The 14,653-nt window shown below is 44.1% G+C and overlaps 1 protein-coding gene across 7 annotated transcripts in view; it reads right to left on the reverse strand.

The window, feature by feature from the left end:
• Positions 1–14,653, reverse strand: part of RALGPS1 (Ral GEF with PH domain and SH3 binding motif 1) — a 254,050-nt gene that overhangs the window by 168,216 nt on the left and 71,181 nt on the right. For all 7 annotated transcript variants that reach the window (XM_072124780.1, XM_072124779.1, XM_072124778.1 and 4 more), the window contains one exon: positions 6,264–6,347. In XM_072124780.1, coding sequence (XP_071980881.1) covers positions 6,264–6,347 — 84 coding nt within the window. The remainder of the gene's footprint in view (positions 1–6,263; positions 6,348–14,653) is intronic.

Consider the following 14,653-nt stretch of genomic DNA (forward strand, 5'->3'; position numbering starts at 1 on the left):
ATACCTCTATAGTGGCAGCTTAGATACAGGGGCTCATATCTATGTGTGGTAGATACCTCTATAGTGGCAGCTTAGATACAGAGGCTCATATCTATGTGTGGTAGATACCTCTATAATGGCAGCTTAGATACAGGGGCTCATATCTATGTGTGGTAGATACCTCTATAATGGCAGCTTAGATACATAGGCTCATATCTATGTGTGACAGATACCTCTATAGTGACAGCTTAGATACAGGGGCTCATATCTATGTGTGGTAGATACCTCTATAGTGGCAGCTTAGATACAGAGGCTCATATCTATGTGTGGTAGATACCTCTGCAATGGCAGCTTAGATACATAGGCTCATATCTATGTGTGGTAGATACCTCTATAATGGCAGCTTAGATACAGAGGCTCATATCTATGTGAGGCAGATACCTCTATAGTGACAGCTTAGATACAGAGGCTCATATCTATGTGTGGTAGATACCTCTGCAATGGCAGCTTAGATACATAGGCTCATATCTATGTGTGGTAGATACCTCTATAATGGCAGCTTAGATACAGAGGCTCATATCTATGTGTGGTAGATACCTCTATAATGGCAGCTTAGATACAGGGGCTCATATCTATGTATGGTAGATACCTCTGCAATGGCAGCTTAGATACAGAGGCTCATATCTATGTGTGGTAGATACCTCTACAATGGCAGCTTAGATACAGAGGCTCATATCTATGTATGGTAGATACCTCTGCAATGGCAGCTTAGATACAGAGGCTCATATCTATGTGTGGTAGATACCTCTACAATGGCAGCTTAGATACAGGGGCTCAGTTTTCGGTACGGTCGATAACACTATAGTATTGTTTGGATAACATTTGTGAATGGCTTATAAACACATTGCGGAAATAAAAATACATGAAACATTTTTTCCTAAATTGCAAAACATTGTAAAATTTATTAGCGTTTCATCTCTGTCCCCTGTACACAAACCAGACGTCTTGTTTCTCATTACATAGTGAGATTTCATTTTTTCCAGGCCGTGTAGCCATGAGCTCAGACACACGATAAGCAGCCAAAGCTTCCCGGGCCGTGCGCGTCTCCGCTGCTTACATCTATTATTCGGAGGCCGGAGCTCGCTCCTATTATATAACATTCATCTAGGGATGACCCGTGTCTTGTGCTGCTTTCCAGAGTCTCATTTCTAGGATTAACATGTCACAGAATACATCATGTGTGATTTTTGTTCCATGGGAGGAGCAGTAGTTCGTACTACTACTCCCAGCGGCAAATAATGTTTATATCTTTTATTATATAATCTTTAGTTCTACTTTCATTGCACAATAGATCATTCTCAATCACCAATTAATTAGGACAGTGTCAAGTGGGTGGTCCAGGGCTGGAACGGACGCTCTGGGACCTCCCACCTGACAGTCAATTGCCCCTAATTGTGTCTGATATTAGGTGCCAAAGATTACAATCGAATGATACATAGATTTGGTGGAAGTAGTAAAATGTTCTCTATAAAATCCTTACCAGAAATTTGCATGAAGTTGAATCCCTGCAAAACGACACCAAAAATTAAAGGGAGCCCCTGCCTCATACTGAATGTCCTTCTGCATGGTATACTGATGCATGATATTGTGTGTCTGGCCCAATGGTAAATAAAATACTCAAAATACAAACTTTCATCTACATTGGGGCAGCACGGTGGCTCAGTGGTTAGCACTACAGACTTGCAGCACTGGGGTCCTGGGTTCAAGTCCCATCCAGGTCAACGCGTGCAAAGAGTTTGTATGTTCTCTCCATGTTTGCGTGGGTTTACTCCAAGTCCTCCTGTTTTCTCCCACACTCCAAAACATACTGGTAGGATGATTAGATTGTTAGCCCCATTGGGGACAGGGACTGATTTGGCAAACTCTGTGCAGCGCTGCGTAATCTGTGTGCGCTATATAAATAAAGGAATTCATTAAACATTGACTTAGGAACAGCGGCCATCTCGAAAACGTAACCTCTCCGGCTCCCAACCCCATGGTGCTGTCACAGCCTCCGCTATCTGAAATTCTCAGTATGGCCCGAAACCAAATATGCGTGTCAGGAAATTTTCCAGAGGGTGTCCGGCAGCTTGTATTCACATCTGGTTTATGAAATGGCCAAATTTTTTTATTTCTTTTTTTTAGGATGGGGGCAGGGGATGAAAGACGCGTCCAAGTGGCTGATTTTTCCAGAGTGCACTAAGGGAGAAATTGTATCCATGTGATAATGACCTCATCCCGTTAATCCTCCCTCATCGCTGCCAGACTTCTTGATTGGACTTAAGGTTTACAACTAAGAATTAAAGACGTTAAAACCGAGAAAAAAAACTCCTGATGAGCGTTGGCTAATTCTCGCCAGCAGATAATTAGTGAAGATACGGTCAAATCTCTCGAATGAATGGAAGACCACGAGGGGCTGTCACAATCCCACCATGACGTATGAACGTTACTGTATCCGGTAAAGGGATTATCGAGTCTTGTCAAATTGCTGGCCCATCCATGGATCAGTAACCCCTTCTCCCGCCACTCGGGTCACATTGGTCGGCATTGTACAATGTTGGGATTAGGGATTAGGGGTTAGGCTGGATTCACAACTCGTATTTTTCCATACAGTGTAAGGACACGTCTGGTGAATTCCCAACATATCCCACTCTATGCTTATACACTGGGAAATATCACCCGGGAGAGGTGAACACCGGCAGTAACCAGTGATTGGCTGCGGCTGAAGTTGGGGGTATACCGGGTTGTGCTACGTCTAGCTGTATGTACAGGATACATTGTATACTGAGAAGACAGAGCCAACAACTCTTCCTCGCCTGACAGTATATCTCGATATATACCTTGGTATATCCACCCACGTAAGACGTAGGATCTTAATAAGGCCAACGGAAAGGGGCTCATGAGACATGACAACCATCTGAAACTAGAAAGACTTTTTTAAGTGTAACTATCTTCTACAGCCTCTTCTACAGCAAAGAAGGTAATGCAGGAAAATAGCAGGCGGCCTTGAGTACCGAATATACTCGAGCATAACCCGACCCGAGTATAAGCCGAGACCCCCAATTTCAACACAAAAAGCTGAGAAAATCTATCGACTCGAGTATAAGCAGAGGGTGGGAAATGCATTGGTCACAGCCCCCTGTAGTACATAGCCTGCCAGCCCCTGTAGTATATAGTCTGCCAGCCCCTGTAGTATATAGTCTGCCAGCCCCCTGTAGTATACAGCCTGCCCAGCCCCCTGTAGTATACAGCCTGCCCAGCCCCCTGTAGTATACAGCCTGCCCAGCCCCCTGTAGTATACAGCCTGCCCAGCCCCCTGTAGTATACAGCCTGCCCAGCCCCCTGTAGTATACAGCCTGCCCAGCCCCCTGTAGTATACAGCCTACCCAGCCCCCTGTAGTATACAGCCTACCCAGCCCCTGTAGTATGTAGCCTGCCCAGCCCCTGTAGTATGTAGCCTGCCCAGCCCCTGTAGTATATAGCCAGCCCAGCCCCTGTAGCATACAGCCTGCCCAGCCCCTGTAGTATACAGCCTGCCCAGCCCCCTGTAGTATACAGCCTGCCCAGCCCCTGTAGCATACAGCCTGCCCAGCCCCTGTAGCATACAGCCTGCCCAGCCCCTGTAGCATACAGCCTGCCCAGCCCCTGTAGCATACAGCCTGCCCAGCCCCTGTAGCATACAGCCTGCCCAGCCCCGGTAGTAGGAAAAAAAAAAAAAACAAAAAAAACACTGTACTCACCTTTCCAATATCCCCCTTAGGTCCTCTTCTGTCTCCAATGCTCATGTGCCGACTTGGGTCCTTCGGTCCTCTTTGGATTCTTCCGCTCCTCTTCGGGTCTTCGCACTCGGCCGGCACACAGAATGACGTAAGCCACTTGCCAACGTCATTGTTTGTGAACCGCCGGCATCGCGAGGGGACCCAAAGAGGAACCAAAGAGGAGCGGAAGAACCCGAGGATCCGAAGGACCCGAGGTGGCACCGGAGCATCGAAACAAGCATAGGACCTACGGGGACGTCGGAAAGGTGAGTTTTGACTTTATTTTTTTTCTTGACTGGAGTATAAGCCACGTTAGGGTATTTGAGCACACATTTTGTGCTGAAATCCTTGGCTTATACTCAAGTATATACGGTAATCCAAACTAGAGCGGGCCTATACTATAAAACGTAGCACTATGAAAGGTTTGGGGGCCTCTCGTAGCTACTGCCCAACATAACAAGAGCTGTTATTTTGGAAACAAATGACCTCACGCTATAATGTAAGGAGATGAAAGACGACTCCAATATCTATTTTTTTGGTAATGCATTAGGAGGATGATTTCAAGAGATGATGAACAGATCTCCGTGTAAGATGTAAGACACATCACTAACGCAAGGCCCCGGTAATGTGACGTGTGAGGAGCCGTCCTCGCCACAGGAGCTGGATGGACTCTAAAATGGAAAATTCTTATGTTGCTCCTGTATTTTTGGCAAATCACGTAGCAACCTAAATTGAATGCAGTTTACGTGGAGTTTTAAAGCAAGGCCTGGACTTTATGTATCACACATGCCAGATGTCCCACTGTCATCGGCCTCGACGTAGCGTATGGTAAAGGATATACAATGAGCACTTTGACACTTAAGAACTAAAAAAGTAAAGAGATGGAGATGCACAGCACAAGTCTAAGTGTAGCTAAAGTTTCACTAAACTATGCGCAAGAGGAGAAACACATGTACCACATTTGGCAAAACTAGTGCAGTCTGTGCTAAGTGCAGTGACCTGTGTAATGTGCAGGGGGCGCCAGATTCATCAAAACAGGCGCCCGGTCCTCATGAATCTGGCGCCCCTGAACTGCTGTGGAAGTGGGCACCATATGTTGCTGCTGCTTAATTGTTCCGCACGTCAGTAATAAATGTGGCACGCGGTCCGGCTATGCAGTAACAGCCCCATTACATGTACATTTTTTCTGTCTTGTCGGACACAGTGCAGCCGCGATACACAACTGGCGCAGACACTTTATACGTACATGTACAAGCAGTTTGCATGTTCTTTCTAGTGCAAAGTCAGACAGAAAGCTGGTGCAAAAACTTTAATAAATGTGGCCCTATGTCTGGCACGGATAGGCTCTGTATCTACTTCTCCTGTCTCAGAGCTGGTGGTTGGAGACCTGCTGCTACAATACCAGGTCTCCCATACTCTGCACACACAGAAAGTAGAGGAGCATTTATTTATGAGCATCAGTGGCTGTGACTCTCTTCCATCATTCCTTCTACATATTCTGAGATCACGGCTGAGATTTGGAGAACTGAGATCCCCATTCTCGGTAATGGGTGGAGCGGAGTGTGCACCCTGCTGCTCTATTCTATACTAAGGGAACGCGGTTGTGCTCAGCTATCTGTTGCCTTCCCGTAGTCAGTGCTTGAATGCTCATCCTGATGCTCCATCAATCCCGGCTCTCTGCGTTGGGAAGGTCTGGTTCTCATCATCATTGGAGGCTCAGAGTCAACAGTCAGAACAAAGGAGGGAATGGTGATTCAGCCAAAGTCACAGAGAGTCCTCCAATAAAGCTAAACCCTTTATTCACACATTTTTATACAGTGTAAAGCTATATTCACACCAAGTATGCCCGCCAACGTGTGCAATGGACCTCGCTGCTCACCCCTGCCCCTCTCCATAGCAATACGTTCGCATAAATAAAGCCTTAGTCAATTCCTTAAAATGGCAAGGTGAAGACACGGGAAAATCTCCAACGCATTTCGAACGTTATAAGACGTTCTTATTCATGGCTACCTATTGGCTTATCTTCCATAAGTTGTCTGTAGGCCAACGGGAGGGTGAGGTGATTATTATTGACAGGAGCACAAGCCAACATGTGGCCATGGATAACACTCGATATATGTTGATGTTGGAAATCCTCCTGTGTCTGCACCTTACCACACTATGGAATTGACTTGCACTATATGAAAATTCCTGAATGAAAGGTTGAACTTCATTAGAGGAGTCTCTGTGGCACGTGCTGGATCACCATTTCTTCCTTTGGTCGTGTGTGGATCCAAGGCATATCCGGAAATTGAGCATGCTGGATTCCCACCTACCCTTGCCTTGATATTGGCCAAGCATTTCATATCCTTTGGACTGTTAGCCATTTTGGTCATCCTAAGTCTAATGTGTATAATCACCTAAGGAAGGTTCCCTTATTTCCCTTATATCGGGGGAACTGTGTCCCAACAAACATCTCAACTTCCCGGTCTTTCTCCCAGTCCGTACCTGGTTAAACCGTCTTGTAAAGGCGACAACATTGGGAGCGAGGCTGTGCTTTTCCTTCTTGTTCCAGCCACAGCTGGCCAGCTCCTGCAAACAGAAGAGAGGTGACATCAGTCCTTCCGCTTGGTCATTGGGTTCTAGATTTATAGTAAGAAAAAAAACACACAACATAAATTTAACCCCATCAAATCCCAAGCCTCTTCTTGATGCGATTCTCCCGCTGTCTACACCCTGCGCTTCTCTATACTTGACATGTGTCGTGTATGTTTCTATTATTAGATATGTCCAGACCTGGTTTATATTAGTCAGCCGCTTTGTACTTTGTGCACGATGGGCTTCTGTTTCGTGTAACTTTTGGTCAAACTATAATGACGGGTGACCGCAACCTCAATGTTTATCTACAGGGAGAAAAAGTGGTGTGCAAAAATTATGACCATGTACAACAATGAGGTTGAAGGAGCGTTGAAAACCGACATTAAAGACCAAGTCAAAATTATAGGCCTAATCTACATGTAATAGAAACATAATCATAGACCTTCATTAAAGGTAATCTGTCAGCAGTTCTGGCCGTGCCATGTGCAGTGTTGGGTGGCAGCCCTAGAGAACTATGTCATCAGAACATTTTGTATGTGCAAAAACAAATTATATTCCAGGATTGTAGCTTGATTAAATATACTGGAATGTGTCCTCACACTGCTGTGCACTGTGCTGCTCTCCTATGCCTGCTATGGAGCAATTTAGTATAGAGAGCAAAGAAAACAACACCCTCAGTACACTCGGAAAAACAAAAAGCATTAATCCCTCGAACATAGATCCACATTTCACAGTCCTGCTGCTACCAACAACATATGCAAAGGTCTAATTACACATATCTCCAGGGACAATACCCAACTCTGGCTGCAGAGAGATTGTTCAGGCAACTTTCTAACAAATAAAGATTTTCGATTTCTAATTTTTAATTATTTTTTTTTTTTTAACTCATCATCACTCACAAAAACTCATCCCCCTTCCCCCAAACTTCTCCTGACTGTTCCAAAACAAAATTAGCACAGTTTTTTGGATACAACCCACCTGTGCACTAACATGGCCGTGTTATATTTGGTCAGTAACCAATTATCAATATAACGAGGTCTTGGTTGCTGGTAATGACCGGGCTAGACCAATGATGAAGTCTCGTTTCTTGGAAGGAAAATAAGAGAACCTGATGGAATTTCCTAGAAGATGAGGCCTCCTGAGTAAACAGCACAAAGGATTCCTCGTATTTTAGCACAGAAACGTTAAAGAAAATCTTACGATTGTTTGACAAACTTCTTATTGACCTTTCTGTCTGGAAATATCTATTAGCGAGCGCTGCAGACGGCGACTAGAAGACGACCACCGGATTTCTTCACCGACATGGAGGTGGGAGCTCATCAATGGTCTATTAGCAATTACCTGACACCACGATACTTCAGGGGGGGTCAAAAATAACCAAAAAGTTCTTTACAGCTTTACCTCCTTCTTTAAATAAAACATGTACCAGGGTCGAGCGAATTGCCGATACAAGGTGCATGAGGGTCTTGGGAATCATTGAATATTCTCCATAGGAATATACAGCGCATGGCGCCATATCACGTAGAAAGATAGGACGTCCTATATTTCTACGGGCTACACCGTACCGTGTGCAGCACAGTACCGCTCCCATACAGGGCTATGAGCCCATAGCGATGTATGGGGGACGTATATATGTAGCCTTAGTCCTAAAATTTCTCCAGCTTTACCAAGATGTGAATATATTCTCAACGCTCTCTCACTTATTTCTAATTGGGCCAGTACTTGATTCGGATGGTGCACATATGCTAAAGGAGTTGTCCGTGACCAGAATACCCTAAATTGTGACTACTATGTAGAAATGATACAGAACCAGAGCAGGAATGTGCCCGTTTTTGGAGATGGTAAGAGCCTTGGTTCCATGTGTCTAAGAGAAGGAAGCACGGAGCACTACCACCAGCAAATGTTATACTAGATAATAATGGAGATTTATACTTTTGTAGTAGAGGAATTCTACATTCTAGGAATTACATTCTACTTAATGTATTGAACAGAAGCCGGGAAAGATGAGTAAATACAACGTACAGAATGTATAAAGCAGGAGAACGTTCTTACAGACAAATCCTGAGGGAGATACAATGAAGAATAATCACAACCATGTGGTCAGATAAAGACCTACCACACAGCAGTAGGTGCGCACCTGGTGCTAGTTTCAGTTCCTACCAGATAGATTTTTCCTGAGTGACTCATCCGGGAAGGAGAGGAACAGAGACAAGATGGTGGAGATGATCTGTGATCTTACACCCTAGAGATCCTCTACCAGGTCACAGGAGAGGAATACACAGTAATAAAGATGACTTGTAGACCTCAACATGAGAAAGGTCCTAGAAATGAGAAGACCCTAGAACTTACCAGCAGGATCATTGAGCTGCTGAGAGGTACCTATAAGAAGGCAGTGCATTTCTCCATGGAGGAGTGAGAGAAGGATCTGTACAAGGAGGTCGTGATAAGGGACCACCAGCCCCCTCACATCTCCAGATCTATACCATAGGGAGATATCAGCGGAGAGATGCCCCAGTCCTCTTCCTCCACATGATTGTCCATGTAGAGAAGGTTGACTTAGTCCTAAACTTTCTCCAGCTTTCTCCAAGATATGCCCATAATACCCTACACTGCAATGCATGAGGAGTGACTACTATGTAGAAACTATACAGAACCAGAGCAGGAATGGGCCAGACTATGGAGATGGTAAGAGCCTTGGTTTTAGTTACTGTGTGTGTCTAAGAGAAGAAGGCATGGATCACTACCACCAGCTAATTTTATACTTGATAATAATAATTCTTTATTTATATAGCGCACACAGATTACGCAGCGCTGCACAGAACTTGCCAAATCAGTCCCTGTCCCCATGGGGCTCACCATCTAAACAACCTACCAGTATGTTTTGGAGTGTGGGAGGAAACCAGAGGACCCGGAGGAAACCCATGCAAACACAGAGAGAACATACAAACTCTTTGCAGATGTTGACCTGGGTGGGAGTTGAACCCAGGACCCCAGCGCTGCAAGTCTGTAATGCTAACCACTGAGCCACCGTGCCGCCGATAATGGAGATAACTCCTTTTGTAGTAGAGGAAAAGACTATTTAATAAGCTCCCCAATGCCTTGAGAATACAACAGGATTATTCAGAATTATTGCGGTCTTCTTAATATTTCTGGTGGTGGTTGGGGGGGGGGGGGGATTATGTGCTAAAATTAAAGTTGATGTAAGTCAGTGAAGGGCAAAGATTTCCGTTTTCTAATGCAAGTTATAAGAATCAGAATTCGGTCCCCCCCGCCACCCAAGCCTTGATCTACACTTTACAAAAGCCACAAACACAATGTTGCACTTTTTCTGGATATGGAATTCTATGGAATGTGCAAAAAAATGGTTACTTTTTTTTCCTTGCCAGGTGTGAATCCACCCCTTATAGAGTGGGAATATTAAAGAGAAGGTGGAAACTTGCGATACAGAGAGATTGTGCGTATAGACATCTATAATGTGAATATTTTCCCTTATGTCCGCCCACATCAGTCGTGTGACCGCAAGTGTGAACTCAGGCTTGAAATATTTAGAGAAAGAAGTCATAAATCTAAGCAATAACCCGTCTGATAGAGACTCAAGGAAGAAGCTGTCCAAACACCCTGCGCACTGTCAGGATGAAGGCGGCCGAGAGCGGCAAATATTTTAACTAGAGGGACAGCGGATCGCAGTCTATAACACATTCTATGTATCACTATACAATGCGGGCGGCTTTCACGCTTCTACCCGTGGGGTTAATACTGAGATTAAGAAGACCCAAGGATTTCACACCGCAGAGTTCAATGCGTAAAATTCAGTGCATGTGTCTGCAGATTTACCAGTCTCTGCTGAACAGAACCAACATGTCGGGTTTAGTTGCACAGAGTTTGATGTTCGCTGGTTTATCTGTCTGACAATTGGATCAAATTTATTGCATTTAACGTGCCGCATTAAACAGCTCTGTGCCTTTTGCTGTGACTTTTGCAGGGAACCGCAGGGTAAAACAAAGAAGGGATCACCGGGGATGTGGACCCTTCCTTCTAGGGATTAATGGTGGTCCAAGACATCAGACCCCCAAGCAATCATAAAGTGATCATATCACTGTGTAACATAGAATCGCCCTTTAAAGAGAACATTTTAAGTAATACTGATATACTTTGTAATATCCAGCACAGAAAAGAATGGGCATAGAAGGAGTTAAAGGGAAACCATCAGCAGCTGTGACCATGCAGACTGCAGCCAGTGTCATGTACTGTCCCAGAAGAGATCATACTGCTGTGTATGTTGTTACTGTCCCTGAAGTTATCATACTGCTGTGTATGTTGTTACTGTCCCTGAAGTTATCATACTGCTATGTATGTTGTTACTGTCCCAGAAGAGATCATACTGCTGTGTATGTTGTTACTGTCCCTGAAGTTATCATACTGCTGTGTATGTTGTTACTGTCCCTGAAGTTATCATACTGCTGTGTATGTTGTTACTGTCCCTGAAGTTATCATACTGCTGTGTATGTTGTTACTGTCCCTGAAGTTATCATACTGCTGTGTATGTTGTTACTGTCCCTGAAGTTATCATACTGCTGTGTATGTTGTTACTGTCCCTGAAGTTATCATACTGCTGTGTATGTTGTTACTGTTCCTGAAGTTATCATACTGCTATGTATGTTATTACTGTCCCAGAAGTTATCATACTGCTGTGTATGTTGTTACTGTCCCAGAAGTTATCATACTGCTGTGTATGTTGTTACTGTCCCAGAAGTTATCATACTGCTGTGTATGTTGTTACTGTCCCTGAAGTTATCATACTGCTGTGTATGTTGTTACTGTCCCTGAAGTTATCATACTGCTGTGTATGTTGTTACTGTCCCTGAAGTTATCATACTGCTGTGTATGTTATTACTGTCCCTGAAGTTATCATACTGCTGTGTATGTTATTACTGTCCCTGAAGTTATCATACTGCTGTGTATGTTGTTACTGTCCCTGAAGTTATCATACTGCTGTGTATGTTGTTACTGTCCCTGAAGTTATCATACTGCTGTGTATGTTGTTACTGTCCCTGAAGTTATCATACTGCTGTGTATGTTGTTACTGTCCCTGAAGTTATCATACTGCTGTGTATGTTGTTACTGTCCCAGAAGAGATCATACTGCTGTGTATGTTGTTACTGTCCCAGAAGTTATCATACTGCTGTGTATGTTGTTACTGTTCCTGAAGTTATCATACTGCTGTGTATGTTGTTACTGTCCCAGAAGAGATCATACTGCTGTGTATGTTGTTACTGTCCCAGAAGTTATCATACTGCTGTGTATGTTGTTACTGTCCCTGAAGTTATCATACTGCTGTGTATGTTGTTAGTAACAGCAGGAATGTGAAATATGGTGTTATATTCCGGGATTGCATTTCCTTACACTGCTGTGCTCTCTGCTGCCATTATTAGGTATTACCCCTAAAGAGATGTTTAATTATACCTTAGTGTATGTTGTTGGTAGCAGCAGGACTGTGAAACATGGATCTATATTCCAAGATATTCCATGTTCCAAATTCCAGAAGTGCACAGGGGGTGTGTCCTCACACTGCTGTGTTCTTAGCTCTCTGCACGAAGCTGCCCTCCCCTCTGCTTTAAATAGAAGCTGTGGTCTATTAGTTGAATATTACAGCAGTCACAAATCTCAGAGCACAGCAGTGTTCTTTGCGGCCGATATAGTATTTAAGTAGAAGCCTGCTACAGCATTCACTCAGACCCGGCAAAAGAGGCTATGAAAGATCTTAAAGGAGAAAACTAAGAGCACAGCAGTGTGAGGACACTTCTCCGATGCACAAGTCGTAGCTACAAAGTAGTTTTGCATGCTCACAGCTATTGCTTGCTTACTTATTAGGTTGCAATGCCCTGTTCGGCCCCCCTGCAGAGCATTTTTTGGATTGTATCCCTTTAAAATTTAAAGACACCAAATCTAGATATTGGCTCCCCAAGATAAATTCTGGAACCTTCCCGTCCTTCAAACAATTAAGCGATTCACAAACCAAAAATAAAAAGGTGAACACCGGCGGAGGAGAAAAGCAAAAAGTAGAGAAGATTTTCGGATCCTCCTCCTGAAAACGTCGTCCGTCCTCACTTTCCAGCCTCAGAGTTTGTATTTTCAATTATTAAGATACTGGGCATCAGAGGAAACTCAATTTCCATTCTGTCCGAAAATATCACGGAACTGGCAACGCCACTTTATGGCTTTTCCATCGCAGGACACAGAAGTGGTTTTCGGCACAGAGCGGAGACGGGAATTTACAGGACGGATCCGGCCAGGGAACATTATCGGAGTAACCTGACAGCGTGAAACTGGATCACATGTGGTTTAGAGGTCGAAATATATTCAGGGGAAAACTTAAAAACGCAGACGATGGGGCATGTGAGGACGCCGCGTATAAAGATGGATTGAGGACGTGCGTGAGAGTCGCCCCTTTACAGGTTTACATTCCTAATATCACACTATACGCTGCGTCCACATGGATATCTTATTATTAACGCCTGGAGCACTTAGTATATTGAGCGCAGGACCAGGAGACTTATAATCTACACCTAGAAAAAAATTATATAGCAGGAGGGGAAAAATCCATCTCCACTGCAGGCTCCAATAGCGCCACCTATTGGTACACAGCATTATCACACGTGCCAAGAAGGTTAGTTTTATGTATAGGAGCCTCACAACGGACAGTCAGCATGGGTCTGCACCATAGATGAGATGAATAAAGTGGTTGCAGGACCTTTCCGGTGAGGTTTCAGGGTCCAGTGTACCCCCTATAGTTACATCCTTGATGAGTAAACTCATCTTTCCCATAACAAGGTTTATACTTCCCGGAGACAGCTTTTTATTTTCTTTGGATAAAATTCTCCCCAGGGTCCTGCAGGATGGAATATACATCAGTGATGACTTCCTGCCTCAGCACCACAACGCCCACTATTAGCCCAGAGGACCTTCCAATATCACAGGAGACCCTTAAACAGAGACCATGAATAGCAGCATTATACGGACCAAAAAGTCACCCAATCCAATGGCTCCCAAAAGAAGAATTTTGGTTAATGTTTATCCCTTATCGCTGCCAGGCAGAGCTAAATCAGGTTTGCATTTAACACAGCTTCGAGGACTTGACCATCCACCCTAAGCAATGTGTTCCCCTCCTGCACGGATGGTGAGCGCATAGTGCACCCCCTGCCAGGTTCTCTTGGCAGACGACTGTCCCCTGTACTATTACTCACCTTCTAGGATTTCTACAGAAATATCTCGGAAAAATTAGCAAAATTGCTAACAGATGAAAAGAGCGCAGACATAGAAAGACACTGATCTCCCCAGCATGGGCTTCCCCCATCCATGACATGTAGGGAAAACCAAATAATTCTCCGCTTATTACTGTGGATATCCATGTCCGCAGCCTTTTTGCTCTCCCCACCCCCCCTCCTTCCTGAAGTTCAGGAACATCAATACAGACAGTAAACACATTTGGGGGATTATCACGCCCTGCACGGCAGAATTCTGCAAAAGTTTTGCCTTACTTCTTCAAGAATTTTGCAGCTAATTATTTGTTATGCTGCTCTCTTGACTTTGCACATGGTTAGCAGATAATTCAAAGAATACTTCACAAAATCGGTGCAATCTGATTCCCATTAAGGGGGGCAATGTAGAAAATCCCCAAATGCACACCCCAAAGATTAAACCACCAGATTTGGTTACAAAACTGCCTTGGAAGTCGTGCCAAAGGGGGTCTGACCTCTCCATGGAGACTTTTTATTTCGAAATCAGAGAATAAAACTTTTAATGGATTTTTCCTTTCAGGGCATCATTTCTCATGTCCTGACAGATTGCTCCATCTCCTGATTATGTTGACTATGCAAACATTATTCTAATATAATTCACTTCAAGGGGACCCTAGAATAACAAGCCGTGGTCTACCCACACAGAACCGGGCAATTCAGCCCTAAATTAGGAGCTAATGACTTCTCATTAGGTGTTTCGTAGCCTCCAATGTAAAATTGGAACGGTACTGGATGATGGGACAGAGCTGCCCACAAAACCACAATAACATCATCCCATACATCAGAAAAATGGGAAAATAAAGCAAAGTAACATTGGATTAGTCATTTGGATCAACGCACCAGTTGATGAATTCATCGATCAAATCCCAGGTTAAGCCTCCCAGGTTTACGCTGAACTCCTGACATTTAAAATAAAAGCCCTGATTTGTACCCAAGTAACAAAATCCAAAAACTAAACCACAAAAGTAAATTTTTCAACATGCAGCCGCGGCTCTTCAAAGA

This window comes from Engystomops pustulosus, chromosome 9 (genome assembly GCF_040894005.1).
Source record: "Engystomops pustulosus chromosome 9, aEngPut4.maternal, whole genome shotgun sequence".
In the NCBI taxonomy this organism is placed as follows: Eukaryota; Metazoa; Chordata; class Amphibia; order Anura; family Leptodactylidae; genus Engystomops; species Engystomops pustulosus.